Raw genomic sequence first — 20,423 nt, 5'->3', positions numbered from 1 at the left:
TCTAGCACAGGCCATGATTTTGTTGATACCCAAAAAAGACAAGGACCCAACGAATGTGGCTCGTATAGATCAATTTCACTGCAAAATATAGACACGAAGATACTCTCAAAGGTCCTGGCCAAAAGGCTGGGGAACTGCGTATCAGAGGTGGTTTCAGAGGACCAGACGGGCTTTGTCAAGGATAGGCAGCTACGAACTGTGGACATCAGGCAGCTGTTGAACGTAATAATGACCCCCCTCCGGGAAGCGAGCACCAGAGTTAATCGTCTCCCTGGACACAGAGTCAAATGGAAGTGATACTGGTGCGGTTTGGGCTAGAAGCAGGATTCACCGCCTGGGTGAAACTCTTGTACAACACCCCCAAGGCGAGCGTTTGAACCAACACCACCAGCTCGGAATACTTCCAGCTGCATAGAGACACAAGGCAGGGATGCCCACTGTCCCCGCTCCTGTTTGCATTAGCAATCAAACCCCTGGTGATCGCCCTGTGGGACGTGAAAAGCTGGAAAGGCATCCTAAGGGGAGGCACAGAGTGATGCACTATCAAATACGACGAGACGAGAGTAGAATGTAATCGAGGCTTTATTACACAGAGATGTGTGGCCTCCTACAGCTGCCAAAATGGCTGCTGTTCGGAGAACACACATATCTATACTCCATTATACTGGACGGAGCTAGCAGGCAGGGATCTACCCCCCCATACCTGTAGCACAGGGGCCTTACCGTAATACCCATATATACAATATAATACAACAGTGGTGACTACCACACAGAGCACAGAGTCTCACTCTATGCGGAAGACCTGCTCCGATACGTCTAGAAACCACAGGAAGGACTGAGAACAATCATGCAGATCCTGAAAGAGTTAGGGACCTTCTCGGGTTACAAACTTAACTTGGGCAAGAGCGAGGCATTCCCGGTGACCCCAAATGGGGGGAGGGACCGAGCTGGAGGGACTCCCAAAACAAATTCTGCTACCTGGGGATCCAAATAGCCAGGAATGGGACACAGATCCATAATTGGAATCTGACAGACTTGGTGGAGGAAGTCGAAAAGGACCTGACAGTCAGGGACTTCTAGATAGGAAACAGACTAGCAACACTGAGCAAACTGACGGAGGAGATGGAACTACCGAAGGGACAAGAACTTAGACACCTACAAAGAAAGGACTTCCTCTGCAAAGAGACGGTAGGATACCCCAGGGCAATATGACAGGAGGCATCAGGTGAGTAACTACTAGAGGACCTGATCAATACAGAGAGTAAGGGAGGGGGAAACTGTGGGGAAATGTAGGCACAACTACTGGACAGGGCCCGAACGCCATTGGACGAGACCAGGCGGAAATGGGGAGACGAACTGGGGACAGAAGTGGGCTGAGGACTCTGGAGCGAAGCATTGAGCTGGGCCAACTCCACCTCCTCCTGTGCAAGGTTCAGCCTCATGCAGTTCAAAGTGGTGCACAGAGCGCACCACACCAGAACCCGAATGAACAGGTTCTTCCCGAAGGTGGAGGACAAATGTGAACTGTGCCAGAGGGGCCCGACCAACCACACCCACATATTCTGGGCCTGCCCCAAACTTGCTGGGTTCTGGACATCCTTTTCCGAGACAATATCCAAGGTTGTGGGGGTGAGGGTGGAGCCATGCCCAAAAGTGTCAATCTTCGGGGTATCAGAACAGCCAGAGCTACACATGGGGAAGGGGCCAACGCCTTAGCTTTCGCTTCCCTAATCGCACGCTCAGCAGCACCATCCACAGCTGCAGACTGGCTGGCAGACCTGGCGAAATTTCTCCACTTGGAGAAGATCAAGTACACCACCTGAGGGTCGGAAAAAGGCTTCCTCAAAGCATGGGGGCCATTTGCCAGCCTGTTTGAAGCCAACAATAACTAGAAAGGAAGAAAATAAAAATTAGAAGACGACTGACAGGAATTCGGGCGAGGTGGTGGTGGTGGGGGTGTGGGGGGGGGGGGGGGGGGGTGGGGGGGTGGGGGGGGGGGGTGGAGTGAGGAGGGAACCTGGAGGAAATGAGGGGAACACCACAGAGGGAGTGGTAGGGGGCGGAAGACGCATGGCAGACACAGCAGAAAGCAAAAAGGAAAGAGGAGGGAAGGGGAGAGCAGAAGCCAGGGAGGAGTACACCCTGAACAAACAGGGAGGATATAAAGGGAGGGGGGGGGGGGGGTGGAGGATAGCACACCAAGAATATATATATATATATATTAAAAAATGAATCCCATCTACTGTACATATCAAACACAAAATGCAACTGTGTACAAAATTGAAAATGCTAATAAAAATATATATTTTTAAATTCTCCTCAGCAGCATGTAGATTTTGTTGGGTTAGTTAAACAATGTGAGAGCAAATGAAAAATGGCCTCCATCGATTTTAATAATTTTAAAATCTATCTTCTGGACAGGTCACCAGGGTGCGCCACACAATCCAAAAAGGTACTCTCCAAATTTGAACTGTCTGACCTGGTAAGAATTTATTGGCTGTAAAGAGGCTGGAAAAGAAATAAAATAGAATGAACTCTACATCCAATGACCCAAACTTTTTATGGAGTTCTGGAGTCTGCGCCTTATCCAAAATGGTGCCAGGACCCAGATTCTGTAAATCCCTACCCCCATTTCTGCCAGATCCTATTTTGGCAGATAGGGTAAGGTGGCGGAATGTGATTCACACAAATAAAATAAACCTGAACCGAGCAGGGTCATTTGAGTTCAGTGCCACCAAGTTCAAACAGTCCCTATTTTCGCTAGAGTGAGGTCTGTTTCCCACAGTGTGTGACTTATGATTTTTAACAATAGACTTGGATGTTTGAAAAAGAGTTGGTGAGATCTGTGAAACTGTCAAGCGATCAAGTTATTTAAATTCCCTGCCCTTTATATTTGAAAACAAAACTGGTTCCTCAAGTTAGAAAGAAAAATTGGTGCCTGTGGTGATATGCCTGTAGACGATATTTCATGTACTCAGCAGTGTGACCTCCCTTCAACAGGTGGCCATGTATGCAGCTTTGTGACCTCCCACCAGCAGGTAGTGTCAGTTTTAAGTCAGGGCAAATCCGGCTATCCTCAGAAGGTTATAAGACGTACATGAGGACAGTCGTGCATAGGAGTAGTTCCAGGGGAGTCAAAAGAAACTCCATGATAACTTGCTCTGTATCTGATCATGTGTGCATGAATAAAAATCCTGGTTTGGACAAGTCACCAATAGTTCTGTAGATTCCTTGCTAGACAATGAACACCAAACACACCAATGCCTATAATTTCAACAGGTGTTCTTGGCAAAATTCTAAGGGTTATCATTTTTCTGTTATTGCTTTGCTGCTTTCACAATTATTATTATAGTTCGGCAGCAGCAGCACAGTCGTTAGCACTGTTGCTTGACAGCTCCAGGGTCCCAGATTCGATTCCCGGCTTAGGTCACTGTCTGTGCGGAGTCTGCACATTCTCTCCGTGTGTGCGTGGGTTTCCTCCGGGTGCTCAGGTTTCCTCCCACAGTCCAAAGATGTGCAGGTTAGATGGATTGGCCATGATAAATTGCCCTTAGTGTCCAGAAAGGTTAGGTGGAGATACTGGGTTATGGGGATAAGGTGGAGAGGGTGGAGGTGGAGGTGTGGGCTTAAGTAAGGTGCTCTTTCCAAAGGCTGGCGCAGACACGATGTGCCGAATGGCTTCCTTCTGCACTGTAAATTCTATGAATTCTGTGAAATTAGAATGGGGCGGGCTGTAAAATTCAGTTTGGTTGACTATTCCAAAAGGTTACTTAAGGGATTAGCTGGCTTTGATGTTGAGCGATGAATACAAATGTTATTTTTATAAGGGATTAAGTACAGATGGGGATTTAAATGTATTGTATTTTTTTAAATCTACAAGAATGTTTTTTATAGTGTAGTCTGTAATAAATATTTAGACCGTTATATTTTATTTCATCTTAGCATGACTTCAGGCGTCTGACAATGATAGATACTGGGTGAATAACCATGGAAGGTGTAAGGTCAAAAGGTGCTGAGTGGGGAGCACAGGTTGGCATAAAGTTCGCACAGGGGTACAGGGGGCCATGGGGATGAGTGAGGGGGGTGTCATGTGTTGCCATGAGTTTTCACCAATTTGGCATAGGGATTATAAGGGGCTCTGGGGGGGGAGCATTGGTTGGTATAGAGCATGAGAGGTAACGGGGTGGGTAGAGTGGCAAGGGTTGGCATGAATGGAGCATAGAGAATGGTTTGGGGCTGAAGGATGTGAGGGTGAGGATTAGAGGGCTAAAATGCCTTTATTACAATGGGATGAAACCCCAGAGCAGCGAGTCAGCCTTTTTAACGAGCCTGTAGCTTCTCTCGGGGCAGCAGGCCCAACTCCAAGAAGCACCTGCTCCCCCAGAGTGAAGATCCAGCGCTTCTCCCAAGGCAGGGTGCGCAAGGCGGGAAATTTCCTGACTCCGCATACCTGTCTTGGGAGCAAAAACAAGGCTTCGATCTGCTGGCAGGAACATATTGAAAGTTTTGCGATATGCCCATGAAAAATTCCCATCACAACACCAAAAGAAAAAAGGTTCAAAGCAAAAGTCATGGGTAGAAATTAAAATTAAATTCCTGCCTGTGACTTTTACTTCGTAACTTATTTTCCCTTAAGTGTTATGAGAGAATTTATCGTGAAGTCTGTAACAGATATTAGAGCTTGATGAAGGGCAAGATAGTCATCGATATTGCATCAACTGTCTACTGTATTCCCCGGCCATTGTTCAATTCCACTGATTTTAGCCTATTCATCTGATGATACCCATTCTGTGCTGCTGCCCAAGGCCACTTATAGATATCTGAATCTTTACCCTTCACCCTAACTCCCCCAACTAAAAATAAGGTTGAACAAACATGTTTTGAGAAATGACACTTATGCTCGAGTTGGAGCTTTGTGTGTGTTATTCATCAAGATGGGAGATCGGCGTCAAAACTGCGACACAAAAACCATTTACTATAGCCACAATGTCAGTGCCAAAAAGGAGATTTTCCAATAACAAATTCACTCTCACCCCATCTAGCAGGTGACACTGTAATATTACTTGGGGCAGTTACTTACTCCCTTGGCTAGACATAGGGCGTGATTTAATGGAAAAGAAACAGAATCCCATTTCAGGCGCATTTAGGTGTTTCCTGGTGCTTGCAGCACCAGAAGTGACACCGCAATTAAATAGGACTCTGCTTCTGTTTTGGGACTCGGCGAGGAATGCCCCGCCGAGGTTGCATTTAGACTCATTTGCTGCTCTAACGAGCTCAGCTCGTCAGTGCAGGAAGAGACCAGGCAGCATTTTTAAATGGCACCCCGATCTCTGAACCTCCCCCACCACAGCCTCTGGACCCACCCCTACACACAAATTAGGGGTCCTAAAGCCCCCCTCCCCCGCATCCACCTCATAAGGGCACCCCCGGGCCCGATATCCAGCACGGGAAAAATGCCACTAGGGCACCTTGGCCCTGCCAGCGCCACCTCCACACCCTGGCATTGCCAGGGTCACACTGCATGGGTGCCCACATGGCATTGCCAGGGTCAGGTTGTCAGTGCCATGGTGACATCGGGAGTGCTAGGATACCACCCTGCCCAGAACCCGACTGCCCATGGGACCCTGGGAGACCCTCTCCAAGTGCTGGTACGCCTGATCCACGTTTGTGAAAAGAACTGCTAAATGGCTCCGGGTCGGGGTTCCCAAGGCAAGGCCATTGGGTCCCGCGCCTTGGGTAACTCCGGGGTAGACATATTCAAGTGAGGCCTACTACTCACATGAATATACAAATCTGGATCCCACCCCAAATCGCAACGCTTCACCAGATCTCGTAAAATCTTGTGAGCTGTAATGAGCGTAGTAATACCGGCCGAACCAGGCGTGACAAGGTCATTGGATCATGCCCATAATGTGTAATAAGGCAAAAATATTACAAGAAAAATAATTTCTGCCATTTCTTTAGTAGTCCTCTCAAAACTGATTTGATTAATTTTACTCAGCATGTTATTAAAACTAGCAAAATATCACCTGCATATAAGAATCTAATTAATTTTGTAGCCTGGATCTTAATCTTACGCACCTCTTCAGGGACCTGTGGAAGAAAAAAAGACAAGAATATAAGTCTAAAGGGATATACAACTCAGCTAAACAACTGAGGTCATGTTTTCAAGTGATGTGACAGCAATTAAGCTCAAGGTGACATTTCAGTAATGATACTAAAACCAATTTAAAATGCCTGTGCCATAAAATGAAATTTTATATCAGTAAAGCTTCAATATTGATAAATACAAGTAGATTTAAATTGCGAACAAATGGAGTATTTGTCATCATCTGGCCCTGGGTGCTACTAGGGAGTGTGGAGAAAAGGCCACTTAACAGACCCAACCTCGAACTATGTACAAAATTGCCAATGAAGGTTGCGATTCCACTCATTTCATCACCTTCTGGATAGGTTCTGCATCATTTTTCTATTCTCAAAATAATCAAGCAAAATTCACAAACATTCAACTATTTTTGCACCAGCACATGTGATGTGGCCATGGGCATATTTATTACTCAATACAAACATACAAAATAGGAGCAGAGGTAGGTCATTCCCCGCCTCATTCAATAAGGTTATGGCTGAGCGACAAATTCCATACTCCCAACTATCTTTGATTCCTTTGCCTTATGAGAATCTACCGACCTCTACTTTCTGGCCCCACTTCCACTACCTTCTGCGGCAGGGAGTTCCAATGTGGCACAACTCGTAAAGAAACATTTCTCCTCCTGTCTCTCCTATAAGGGTGACCCCTTATTTTAAAACAGTGCTCTCTAATTCTGGACTCACCCATAAGAGGGAACATCCTTTCCACATCCACCTTTCGAGGCTGTTCAGGATCTTATGTGCCTCATTCTAGTCACCCCTCACTCTTTTAAATTCTAGTGGAAATAAGCCCAGTCTATCCTCATACGGCAACCCATTTATCAATCTAATAAACCTTCTTTGAATTGCCTCCAGGACATTTACACCTGACCTTAAATCAGGAGACCCAAAGCAAAACAGTATTTTAGACACCATCTCATCAATGCCCTGTATAACTGAAACAGAACAGGCGCGATCTAACGGAAAAGGTTCGAAGTGTAATTTCAGGCGGGTTGGCTGAAGGTTTCTCCCCGACTTGAGTTCCCCACTGCAATCTAACCACACAGTCACTTTATCAGGCCCCGTGGAGTTTCTCTCTGGGCTAGCCCACACTTAGAATTTTTTTCATCACTAGAAGCCGAACTCGCAATCCTCAGGGATTGAGCCACCATTTTGAAATGCTGCCCCGATCTCCAACTAAGCTTGAGGATCCCCCACACCCCCACCCACGGACAATGTCATCCCACACACACATGGCATTACCCCACAACTCCAAGTGAGGGCATCCTGCTATGGGGTCACTGAGTGCCTTCCCATGGCCCCTTTGGGGCCCGCCAATTCCAGGACCCCCCAACCTTCACCAGCCCACCCCAAATTTCCAGCGTCCCCTTCATGCCCACACTTCATCCCCTCCATATCCCTTCTTTCAAGGGCATGACCCCCCCCTCTCAGACCCCAGCCCTTGGAAGTGCCACCCTGGCACCAGGGCATCATGGTACTGCCACTGTCTCCAATGGCCTGGGAGACCCCCCCCAGCTGCCGTAACATCTGGTCCACGTTTGTGTGGGGCACTACTAATCGGCACCCGTGCAACCTCTCACTGGGGAGCTCGTTCGATCACGGGAGGCCATTAGATCAGGCTTTCATCTTATTAATGAGATGGAGATTGCTGTTAATTGGCCTCAAAATTACCTTCGCATCGGGTCTATGTGTGATCAGGATCCCTCCAACAGTGCGGGCCAGTTAGATCATAAACTGTTCGGTGCCAGTCAACTAATCTTCTTTCCACATTAATACGTTACCCCTGCCCCTTGAGCTTTTATCTTGCACAATAACCTTTTATCAACTGCCTTCTGGAAATCTAAGCACAGAACGTCTACAGGGTCTGCTTTTCTCCACAGAACACATTACTCTTTCAAAGAACTCCAATAAATTGGCTAAACAGGATTTCCCTTAACAAAACAATGCTGATTCCTCTCGATTACTTTGTGTTTTTCTAAGTTGCCAGCTATAACCTCTTTCATGATTGATTATAATACTTTCCCCAGTGACAGACATCAATCTAATTGGCCTATAGTTTCCGGTTTTCTGCCTCCCTCCCTTCTTGAATTGAGGGATTATATTCACTACTTTCCAGACTGTTGGAATTTTTAGAATCTAGTAATTTTTGGAAAATTAACACCAATGCATTTACTACTTCATTTATCACCTCTTTTAAGAAATATTACTTTGCGACACTTATTAACCAAACTGTGCATGCTGCACCAGCTACACGAGTGTATCACAGTAGAAATACAGAAAACAAAAATGTGCTCACTTTAAAAGTTATTGGTAAATGACTCATATACAAAACTGGCTTTTGAGAAGAGTTCTTCAACACATGGTGATAGCATGGGAAGAACATTTACTTTGCTTTATTTTTTACCCATTTATTTATTTTACAGGTAAGTTTACAGGTAGACTCCTTAAACCTGCCTCATAGATAGCGAAGCCTATGGTACGCATGTCCTCGCCCATTTTCCGTTTACATCTACGATTCTTTTGTATCACACCAGCCAGAAAGCTACATTTATCATCGTCATCAGTAGGATCATCATCTGCTTCATCCAACTGGATCTTAAATTGAGGATTTGTCCAAAAAGTCCCTAAAAAAGAAGACAATAGTTTTCAATTAGATCAGTTATGCAACAGTTGATGCACATGCATGTTAATCTAGTTTGATCAATAAAGAATGGTTTCATTTTTTCACTACAGTTTAGAAATTAACACACACCATATCGCATGACACTACTTGCTTTGCTATTTTAACACTGGTATTAACCAAGTGGTTAACAGAATTGCAGAACATTGCAAAAACAGATAGAATACAGAAAATAACGTTTGAGTTCAATAGAACATTGGTTAGCCTCATAAATAAAAGCATTGCTGATGAGAAAATGGAGATTTCAGGACATCACAAGGTTATATTAGTAAAACTCATTCAATTGAAGCATTGAAATGAGACTGATCAGTACAGATTTGGCACAGGAAACAAAATGTGAAGCAGTACTGTCTGACCTTGAAACAGAAGGAAAATTATGCTTTCTTGTCACTTAAATGCCTTTGACCCAAAGTGAAAAGAAGCTCATGTGATAGTGATTGATATACGTAGTGTATAAGACGTGAAAAATGAAAGCAGTATTGCTCTGGGACTGTTCTATAGTCATTAAACTGAACTACCCAAAAAAAGATAGTGGCCCAAAACTTCCTCAGAGTGGCAATCTCCGGCACTCTGAATGGAGTTACCTTCCTCACTCAGGCTGGACAAGACAGGAGCAGCGAAGCACCCCCCCGGCTGCATTGGTGTGGTGTATCTGGGTCACAGAGAACACGGTGGCACAGTGGTTAGCACTGCTGCCTCATTGCGCCAGGGACCCAGGTTCGATTCCGACCTCGGGTGACTGTCTGTGTGGAGTTTGTACATTCTCCCCATGTCTGTGTGGGTTTCCTCCCACAGTCCAAAGATGTGCAGGTTGGGTGGATTGGCCTGGCCATGATAAAAATTCCCCTTAGGGTGTCGTTGCAGGAATAGGATAGGGGATCGGGCCTAAATAGGGTGGTCTTTCTAAAGTGCGGTTCAGACCCGATTGGCTGAATGGCCACCTTCTGCACTGTAGGGATTCCATTCAATAATTCTAAGTAACACCTCCTTTTTATGGCACTAACTGCCGGGGGATGGGACGGGGTGGGGGGAGAGAAGAGGAGAGAGAGAGAGAGAGAACGCAGAACTATCGGGGTCAAAGCAGCAGAAACTTCAAAGTTAACGATTCATTTCTGCCAGATGGTTCCCAGCACAGCGCATTTGCCCAGGGGAGGTTAGCGCTTCTGGACAATTGCCGGGTAAACCCTTATGTGGGATCTTCCTCGAGGGACTCCCCAGAGCATGACTGGGCCACTCTTTAATTGTGACTCCGGGGAACCAAGATGCTAAGGGCTGTTGTCATAGAGAAGAAATAAAAATTACATACTTGGATAGTTTCGGCATCCCCCTGCAGTAGATCCAGTTCTCCAGCTCCCATTATACATCATCATGCTCCACTTGCCAACCTCATCACTGCTAAGGCTGTCAGGAGTGAGGTTGCAGATTTCCACTCGCGAGAAATTTTGGAGAAAATCGGTAAATGACATCCTGCAAAGCGATGACAAATTAAAAAGATAACTGGTCAAAAGCCCCTTAAAGAATGGCTAGCTAATTAAACCGCCCTGAAATGCAGACAGTTGTGAATGGGATGTCCTGTGTTTTTAAACAACTTGGAATGATAACAAAGGAATTACAACATGACCACAGGCATTCAGTCAACCACTTCATTTTTGTGTTTATCCTCCATATGGGCGTTCGCGTTAATCCTAGTGTTAGTCCTTCCTCTGAGGCGTCTAGGTATTTACTTTTTGTACTTTGTGCTGCCCCATTTTGTAGTTTCTTTTCTTTTCATGTACTAAATGATCTGTTTGAGCTGCACGCAGAAAAATACTTTTCATTGTACCTCGGTACACATGACAATAAACAAAACAAATCCAATGTCAACAAATGAGGGCAGATCCAAGTGCAGAGATAGGTGGGAAAGTTGGCGTAATTCCTGCTGGGCAGCAGATCCAATTAATCCACACGATTTGCACTTTTCAATTATTTTATTATGCATCAACAAGGAGGTCGTCGAATCTTGTAGGAGGGGTGGGCAATGATTAGTCCGCTCTGCCATTACCTTATGGGGTTGAAGGTCCTGGAGGCATATTTAAACAGCAGCTGGACAGACATTCAATCATCACAGTGTGGCGTTTCGTTCTGCTCCTCAATGGTGCACAAAAGAATAAAACCCTCCACTCCACAGTTCAGCGAGGCCTCCCTGGGGATTCTCCTCCAGGAAAGGCACAACATTCTCTTTCAAAGGGATGGGAGCAGGAAGTCCTATCACCTCACCTTGCAGGCCTGGAAGGAGGGCGCCAGGAAGGTTGGCACATGTGACCAAAGGAAAAGGGCCATCCTGTAGTGCAGGGAAGGAATTAACAATCTGATTGGCCCTAAGAGACATGTTGGGAGATGTAGGGGAACATCAGGCAGAGTTATCCTAGGGCACCTGCAGACTGGAACGAATGTCATGGTTCTGGTATGCAAGCAGATTGATATACCCATGGGAAGGGTGGCAGCCACCTTGGAGACCCAGGACCAGCAGTTTCTGCCAATTTTGCCTTCAGACCTGCACACACTTGCTCTAGCCATGAGGGTGTTCCAGCAATGGCTAACAGAGAGGGGCATCATAGAATCCCTACCGTGCGGAAAGAGCACTACACCCAAGTTCACTCCCCTGTCCACTCCTGCCCTATATCCATAACCTAACCTGCACATCCCTAAATACGAAGGGGCAATTTAGCATGGCCTGCATATCTTTGGACTGTGGGAAGAAACCGGAGTACCTGGAGGAAGCAAACCCAGACACGGGAAGAACATGCAAACTCCACACAGACAAGTCACTCAAGGCCTGAACTGAACCCGGGTCCCTGGTGCTGTGCTAACCATTGTACCACCGTGCTGCTCCGGGTGCTTCTTCTTCTCAAAGACCTTCGGAGGGCCCGCTGGCACCTAAAGTGAGCAGGACACCACCCAGACAGCCCAGTGACATCCAGCCCGGACCCCTGAGCAAGTTCTGCCACTGTAAATCCCCTTTGCCTGTGATTCCATCAACTCCAGCAGGTCAGGCTGAGGAATGTGCACCTGACTCAGAGCAGACGACCCCTACCAGGCCGGGCCATCCTGGCTTCAGGCCTGCAGAGGATGCCCACCAAGTCATTTCAGGCAACAGGGCATAACAGTCAGCAGGTTGCCTCCACCTCTGCTGCGGATGTCACGGCAGCACATAGACATCGCATCAGTTCGAAAAACTAAGACTTTTGAATGCACAATGGGGCTCATTAGCGAGATGCGGCTTTTGCATTGTTCATCATTGAGAGCTGCCTTTGGAGATGGTGCTGTCCAGATGTTGCTCTCTCTTGCGACAGTCAAATGTTAATCATTGGCAAATGTTTTTCCTATTGGCACCGACTTGCTAAGCTGCTCTCAGACTAGCATGAGTTCATCCATGTGTGCAAAGACATTTCAACTGCTTAAAGGATGCCATGCCCAGGCTTGTTGGCATCGTGGTTGAAAGGACGGCACTGTGAGTAGTTGCGTATGGAAGTGAGCTATTGAAGTGCTTATCCCATTCCACAGCAGCCACGTGTTCACTAGACTACTGCACCTTCCAAGAATGACCCCTTCATTTAGGTTGATGGTAACTCATGTTTCCTCCACGATCATTGTGACATTGATGACCTTTTATCATATATTGAAGATAACAAAGGTTTAGTTGTGTCCCCTGCAACTAAACCTGAAGATAACTTTGATCATGAAAACGTGACTTCACCTTATTCCTCTTGAAATCTTGTAGCTAGGAGGTTGTCATTGACACATCTGCCATGGCACACCAATGCAATTGTATCCTCACCCTCTTCAGAGTAATTCCTTTCAAAGTCCTCCTCGCCCGAGGATACGTCTCGCTTCTCCACGTCTCCCCCTCCGTCAACACAACCCCACCTTTGCAGCAGTATGTTGTGCAAGGCACTGAAAACAACAATGAGCCGGACACTCTAGTGATGAGTACTGGAGAGACTTGTCTGGCCAGTCCAAACATCAGAAACTCTTTAAGAGACCAATAGCTTTCCCTATTAAGGACCCTGTGGTGGAATGTGTATTGTGTCTCTCCTCAGGTGCACTGTTGTGACCAACGAGCGGGCGACATTAGCCTTCTGGGGGTACCCCTTAACACCAAGGGACCATCCCTCTAAGCACTGGGCTCCCTCAAATATCTCCGTTACATTTTGTGCCAGCTCCAGGTTTGAATCACGCAAGCTCCCTGGGTAGCTAGAAAAAACATGCTGGATCTGCTTTTTGTGATCACAAATTAGCTGAACATTAAGAGAGTTAAATCCTTTTCTATTTTCTATCCTGTTCTATCTGGGGCGGCAAGGTGGCACAGTGGGAGCAGCACAGTGGTTCGTGCTGTTGCATCAGCTTGAGGGACCCGGGTTCGATTCCGACCTCGGGTGACTGTCTGTGTGGAGTTTGCACGTTCTCCCCATGGCTGCGTTGATTTCCTCGCAGTGAACAAAGAACAAAGAAATGTACAGCACAGGAACAGGCCCTTCGGCCCTCCAAGCCCGTGCCGACCATGCTGCCCGACTAAACTACAATCTTCTACACTTCCTGGGTCCGTATCCCTCTATTCCCATCCTATTCATGTATTTGTCAAGATGCCCCTTAAATGTCACTATCGTCCCTGCTTCCACCACCTCCTCCGGTAGTGAGTTCCAGGCACCCACTACCCTCTGCGTAAAAAACTTGCCTCGTACATCTACTCTAAACCTTGCCCCTCTCACCTTAAACCTATGCCCCCTAGTAATTGACCCCTCTACCCTGGGGAAAAGCCTCTGACTATCCACTCTGTCTATGCCCCTCATAATTTTGTGTACCTCTATCAGGTCTCCCCTCAACCTCCTTCGTTCCAGTGAGAACAAACCGAGTTTATTCAACCACTCCTCATAGCTAATGCCCTCCATACCAGGCAACAGTCTGGTAAATCTCTTCTGCACCCTCTCTAAAGCCTCCACATCCTTCTGGTAGTGTGGCGACCAGAATTGAACACTATACTCCAAGTGTGGCCTAACTAAGGTTTTATACAGCTGCAACATGACTTGCCAATTCTGATACTCAATGCCCCGGCCAATGAAGGCAAGCATGCCGTATGCCTTCTTGACTACCTTCTCCACCTGTGTTGCCCCTTTCAGTGACCTGTGGACCTGTACTCCTAGATCTCTTTGACTTTCAATACTCTTGAGGGTTCTACCATTCACTGTATATTCCCTACCTGCATTAGACCTTCCAAAATGCATTACCTCACATTTGTCCGGATTAAACTCCATCTGCCATCTCTCTGCCCAAGTCTCCAAACAATCTAAATCCTGCTGTATCCTCCGACAATCCTCATCGCTATCCGCAATTCCACTAACCTTTGTGTCGTCTGCAAACTTACTAATCAGACCAGTTACATTTTCTTCCAAATCATTTATATATACTACAAAGAGCAAAGGTCCCAGCACTGATCCCTGTGGAACACCACTGGTCACAGCCCTCCAATTAGAAAAGCACCCTTACATTGCTACTCTCTGCCTTCTATGGCCTAGCCAGTTCTGTATCCACCTTGCCAGCTCACCCCTGATCCCGTGTGACTTCACCTTTTGTACTAGTCTACCATGAGAGACCTTGTCAAAGGCCTTACTGAAGTCACACGGGAAAGCTCCGGTTTCGTCCCACAGTCCAAAGATGTGCAGGCTGGGTGGATTAGCTGTGCCCTCGTGTCCAAAGCTGTGCAGGTTAGGCGATCCAGCATGATCAATGCGTGGGGTTATGGGAATAGGGCGGGTGTGTGGGCCCAGGTAGAGTGCTCTTTCAAAGGGTTGGTGCAGACATGATGGGTCAAATAGTCTCCTTCTGAACGGGAAGAGGTAATTAGAGTGGGAAGAGACTCGTGTGGAATATCTTATCCGAAACCTTCTTTATAATTCTTTTACCCATCAGCATGACTTTATCCTCTTCCAACCAGCACGCTTCTGTCTGCCCCAAGAAATAACTCTCCACAAGTCACTTACAACTGCATTTTCAAGATTCCGGCTGCCCAGCACTTGTAGCTGCATTCAGCACAATGCATCTTTAACATAGAACATACAGTGCAGAACGAAGCCATTCGGCCCATCGAGTCTGCACCGACCCCTTAAGCCCTCACTTCCACCCTATCCCCGTAACCCAATAACCCCTCCTAACCTTTTTTGGTCACTAAGGGCAGTTTAGCAATGGCCAATCCACCTAACCTGCACGTCTTTGGACTGTGGGAGGAAACCCACGCAGACACGGGGAGAACGTGCAGACTCCGCACAGACAGTGACCCAGTGGGGAATCAAACCTGTGACCCTGGCGCTGTGAAGCCACAGTGCTATCCACTTGTGCTACCGTGCTGCTTGACGGTAACAGTTGCACACCTTCCCCTCCTTTCCACCTTGATTTTCTTGTCACTAGGAAGTCTTTGTTGGTTCCCCACTATGGGCCTCATTTCACAGCCTCAAGCCAAGAGGTGGAGGGAAGAGGGAAGCAAATCTCAGATAATCGACTTTGGAGCCTTTTCTTTATTAGGAGGAAGAGTTGGACATTTAGCCCCTCTATCCTGTTCCACCATTCAATGAGATCATGGATGTATGGTGACCTAATTCATATGTTCCATATCCATCAATTCCTCATTTTAAAATGAACATTCCAGCCAGCATCAAATGCCTTTTGCAAAGTTCCGAACTCCTACTACCCTTTGTGTGCAGAAGTGTTTGCCATTTTCACTCCTGAAAGGTCTAGCTCTGATTTTTAGACTATGCCCGTTCGTTCTACTGCACTCTCCAAGAGGGCAGCACGGTAGCACAGTGGTTAGCACAGTTGCTTCACAGCTCCAGGGTCCCAGGTTCGATTCCCGGCTTGGGTCACTGTCTGTGCAGAGTCTGCACATTTTCCCGTGTGTGCGTGGGTTTCCTCCGGGTGCTCCGGTTTCCTCCCACAGTCCAAAGATGTGCCAGTTAGGTGCATTGGCCATGATAAATTGCCATTAGGTTAGGTGGTTACTGGTTTACGGGGATAGGGTGGAGCTGTGAGCTTAAGTGGGGTGCTTTTTCCAAGAGCCGGTGCAGACACAATGGGCCAAATGGTCTCCTTCTGCACTGTAAATTCTATGATCAATAAAACGCTTTTTCTCTACCTACCAGATCTGTTTCACTTAATATCTTCACAGCATCAATCAAATCACACATTTCTAGTCTCCAGGGAATACAGCCCTAATGTGTGTAATCATTCCCTATAATTTAACCCTTGGAACCCAGGTATCATTCTGTTAAGTCCGCACAACATTCCCTCAAAAGGCCTATTTTCTTTCTAAAGGTGTGACGCCCAGAACCTGTTGTGATTACTGTTATGATCTAATCAGGATCTTTACACCCTCGTATTCTAATCCTCCAGATATAAAAGTCAGCATTCAATTTGCTTTTAAAAAATATTTTCTGTACTTGTTGATGGCATTTTAATGATTGCCAAACATGGACCCCCCCAGGTCTCTTTGGACTTCCGCTGTTTAGAACACTGCTTTTCAAACTTATTTTTCCGGGACCCACTTTTGCCAACTGGCCGATCTTCATGACCCACGTCGACCAGCCTTCGTGACCCATGTCGGCCAGCCTTCGTGACCCATGTCGACCAGCCTTCGTGATCCATGTCGACCAGCCTTCGTCACCCATGTCGACCAGCCTTCGTAACCCATGTCGACCAGCCTTCGTGACCCATGTCGGCCAGCCTTCGTGACCCATGTCGACCAGCCTTCGTGACCCATGTCGGCCAGCCTTCGTAACCCATGTCGGCCAGCCTTCGTAACCCATGTCGGCCAGCCTTCGTGACCCATGTCGGCCAGCCTTCGTGACCCATGTCGACCAGCCTTCGTAACCCATGTCGACCAGCCTTCGTGACCCATGTCGACCAGCCTTCTTGACCCATGTCGACCAGCCTTCGTGACCCATGTCGGCCAGCCTTCTTGACCCATGTCGGCCAGCCTTCGTAACCCATGTCGGCCAGCCTTCGTGACCCATGTCGGCCAGCCTTCGTGACCCATGTCGGCCAGCCTTCGTGACCCATGTCGGCCAGCCTTCGTGACCCATGTCGGCCAGCCTTCGTGATCCATGTCGACCAGCCTTCGTGACCCATGTCGGCCAGCCTTCGTAACCCATGTCGACCAGCCTTCGTAACCCATGTCGACCAGCCTTCGTAACCCATGTCGACCAGCCTTCGTGACCCATGTCGGCCAGCCTTCGTGACCCATGTCGACCAGCCTTCGTGACCCATGTCGACCAGCCTTCGTGACCCATGTCGACCAGCCTTCGTAACCCATGTCGGCCAGCCTTAGTAACCCATGTCGACCAGCCTTCGTAACCCATGTCGACCAGCCTTCGTAACCCATGTCGGCCAGCCTTCGTAACCCATGTCGGCCAGCCTTCGTAACCCATGTCGGCCAGCCTTCGTGACCCATGTCGGCCAGCCTTCGTGACCCATGTCCCGTTCGCTTCCCTTAATCCGCGAAAGGGGAGCCTGCTTGGTCCCCACAATCTCACTCCAATCAGGTTCACAGGGGAGAGGGAAATGCACATATATCAGTTGCAGATTTCACCCAGTCCCTTCATGCCATTTTTATCTTTGTGAGAACAGAAAATCCAATCTCGCACATATAAGTCGTCACGAGGGGCAACAGTAACAAAATGCTCGTTTTACTCGGCACTGGATACTCCTGGAAGATGTTACACCAGAATGCTGACAGCTTCATGGACTTTTGGTGTGTTTTTAATGTGCAGTCCCAGGTCAGGTATAGGGCGCAATTCTCCGAGCCCCACGCCGGGCCAGAGAGTCACCGTGACCACGCCACGCCGCCCCGACGCCGGCGCGCGATTCTCCGAGAATCGGCCCAATTTGCGCCGGTGCCGTTCACCCCTGGTCGCTGCCGCCGGGAACTCTGCGCGAAGGGTCGGGGGGGGGGGCGGCCTGTTGGGGAGGGGGGCCTCCAATGAGGTCTGGCCCACGATCGGGGCCTACCAATCGGTGGGCCGGCCTCCCCCCCCTGGGCCTACTTTGTTGCACGGCTGGCCCCTGAACCCCCAACGCCATGTTGCGTTGGGGCCGGCGCGCTGAAGAAGTCCCCCGCGCATGCGCAGGTTGGCGCGGCGCCCATTTGGCGCCGGGAAGGGAGGCTGGAGCGGCATGAACCGCTCCAGCGCCGTGTTGGCCCCCTATGGGGGCCAGAATCGGTTGACCCCGCGCCCGTTTTGCACCGTCGTGAAAAGTGACGGCGTTCACGACGGCGTGAACACTTAGTCTCCATTTAGGAGAATCGCGCCCATAGTCTTTTCATTTGGAGTCACCTGCAAGTTAAAAACTGACTCTAGAGTCTCAACCTCAAAAGGATTTGTTCACCCACCACTTCCCTTTCAAAATCTGAAACTTCTCCTCTCATATGCCAGTACCTCCCTGCATATAACACATACGGCCTTTGCATCCTTTTTTGCATTTCCACAATTGGCAAAACCATACCTCAAGAAATCATCTTTATACTGCTTGGTCCAGAGTTAGTTTCTTCTTTGGAGGCTGTTAACCAGAGGCCGCGGAGCTCTGTACAGAGCTAACATTAGCACTGTTCTGTCGTGCCGTGGACTCTCCTGAGCAGCTCTCTCCAGCAGATTCAGGTGCAAGATGCTGACCACTAGGTACTCTGCCGATTTGTGTCTCTGGCCGTCTCTTTTTTGTAACAAAATAATTCACCTTCACAGTCCTCTTGCCTTGCTTGCTAGCAGCTCGATAATGGAAGAAGCGCTCCTCCGAGATTTGACGCCAAAATCATGTACATACATGGCGCATGACCTGCTCACTGCTGCTGCTTAAGATTGGAAGACTGCACATAGCCTTATTTTCTTCTCATTTAAAAGCCAGCAGCATCTTCCATTCTCAATAAAATGCCGGTAGTGGCCGTTGGGATGCTTCTCCTGCGATCGAGACCACCGCAACCGATCACTCCGCGACCCTCCAGACACCCACCCATGGGTCGCGATCCGCATTTTTAAAAACCCTGATTTAGAAAGTATCCCCTCCTAGCCTTTCTCGGCCAAATATGGATGACCTCACATTAACTGCATTAAAATCCAGTTGCAACATTTTTGCAGTCTTTCGCTATCTCTCTGTAATGTTACACTCTACACTGCCCAAATGTCACCAATTGATAAATTGTGCAGCTTTCCATAATGCAAGTTGCTAATAAATACAGTAAACAGATAAGGCCAGACCCAGGTCCCTGTGAGACTCCACAAGGTACATTCTATGGGCGGAATCTTCTGGTCCAGCCAGCAATGGGAAGCTTGGCAGTCAGGGGAACTTAATTTTATGGGACGGCAAAAATTAATTTCCCGGCGGCAATCGGAATTAAGTTCTGTGGTAGACCGTATTATATGTATTACGGTACCCGTGTTGGAGGTACTACTGTATTAGAGATACGTGGGTAAATCCCTGTCTGCTGGCTCCGCCCAGTGGACGGTACAAAGAGGTGTTCATCCCCGGCTGCAGACATTTTCTGTTACGAGCTGCTGGGGAACACAACTCGTCTAATAAAGCCTTCGATTATTCTCTAATCTCGCTTTCGCAATAATTGATCGTGCATCAATTTATTAGACAAGATATTGAAAGATGGAGCTCCGCATCAAGCCGGACCGTTTGCAACTGAGCCCCCATGCGGCAAACGCTTCGGCCATCTTTGATCACTGGCTGGCTTGCTTCCAGAGCTACATCAGGGCGTCCACAGACCCACCCATGGAGGACCAAAAGTTACAGATCCTCTACTCGAGGGGGAGTACCAAAATTTTTCCACTTCATCAAAACCCTCAACCTGCCCTACTCCATAGAGGAGGTCAGGACCGTCACCAGAAACTGCCAAATCTGCGCAGAGTGCAAGCCGCACTTCTACCGACCAGATAAAGCACACCTGGTGAAGGCCTCCCGCCCCTTTGAGCGCCTTAGTATGGACTTCAAAGGGCCCCTCCCCTCCACCGACCGCAACACGTGCTTCCTGAACGTGGTCGATGAGATTTCCCGGTTCCCCTTTGCCATTGCCTGTCCCGACATGACTGATGCCACCGTCATTAAAGCCCTCCGCAGTATATTCACACTGTTCGGTTTCCCCACCTACGTACACAGCGATAGGGTGTCCTCCTTTATGAGTGACGAGCTGCGTCAATTCCTGCTCAGCAAGGGCATTGCCTCAAGCAGGACGACCAGCTACTACCCCCGGGGAAACGGGCAGGTGGAGAGGGAGAACGGGACGGTCTGGAAGGCTGTTCTGCTGGCCCTATGGTCTAGAAATCTACCGGTCTCCCGCTGGCAGGAGGTCCTCCCCGATGCACTCCATTCCATATGGTCACTCCTGTGTACCACAACTAATGAAACCCCCCTATGAACGTCTTCTTGTTTTTCCCAGGAAGTCCACCTCCGGGACATCACGTGGTAGACTGTATTATATGTATTACGGTACCTGTGTTGGAGGTACTACTGTATTAGAGATACGTGGGTAAATCCCTGTCTGCTGGCACTGCCCAGTGGACGGTATAAAGAGGTG

General features: G+C 48.1%; 1 protein-coding gene across 1 annotated transcript in view; it reads right to left on the bottom strand.

Annotated features, from left to right (window-relative positions):
* LOC140426477 (calpain-2 catalytic subunit-like) overlaps window positions 1–20,423 on the bottom strand; it is a 115,994-nt gene that overhangs the window by 29,688 nt on the left and 65,883 nt on the right. The window contains exons 9-11 of the mRNA XM_072511298.1: window positions 10,134–10,294; window positions 8,602–8,771; window positions 6,082–6,093 (exon numbers count right to left, since the gene is read on the bottom strand). Of these exons, the coding sequence (XP_072367399.1) occupies window positions 6,082–6,093; window positions 8,602–8,771; window positions 10,134–10,294 (343 nt within the window). The remainder of the gene's footprint in view (window positions 1–6,081; window positions 6,094–8,601; window positions 8,772–10,133; window positions 10,295–20,423) is intronic.

This window comes from Scyliorhinus torazame, chromosome 1 (assembly GCF_047496885.1).
Source record: "Scyliorhinus torazame isolate Kashiwa2021f chromosome 1, sScyTor2.1, whole genome shotgun sequence".
NCBI lineage: Eukaryota > Metazoa > Chordata > Chondrichthyes > Carcharhiniformes > Scyliorhinidae > Scyliorhinus > Scyliorhinus torazame.
The sequence above is the reverse complement of the archived record's forward strand: the minus strand, read 5'-3'. Positions and strand labels throughout refer to the sequence as shown.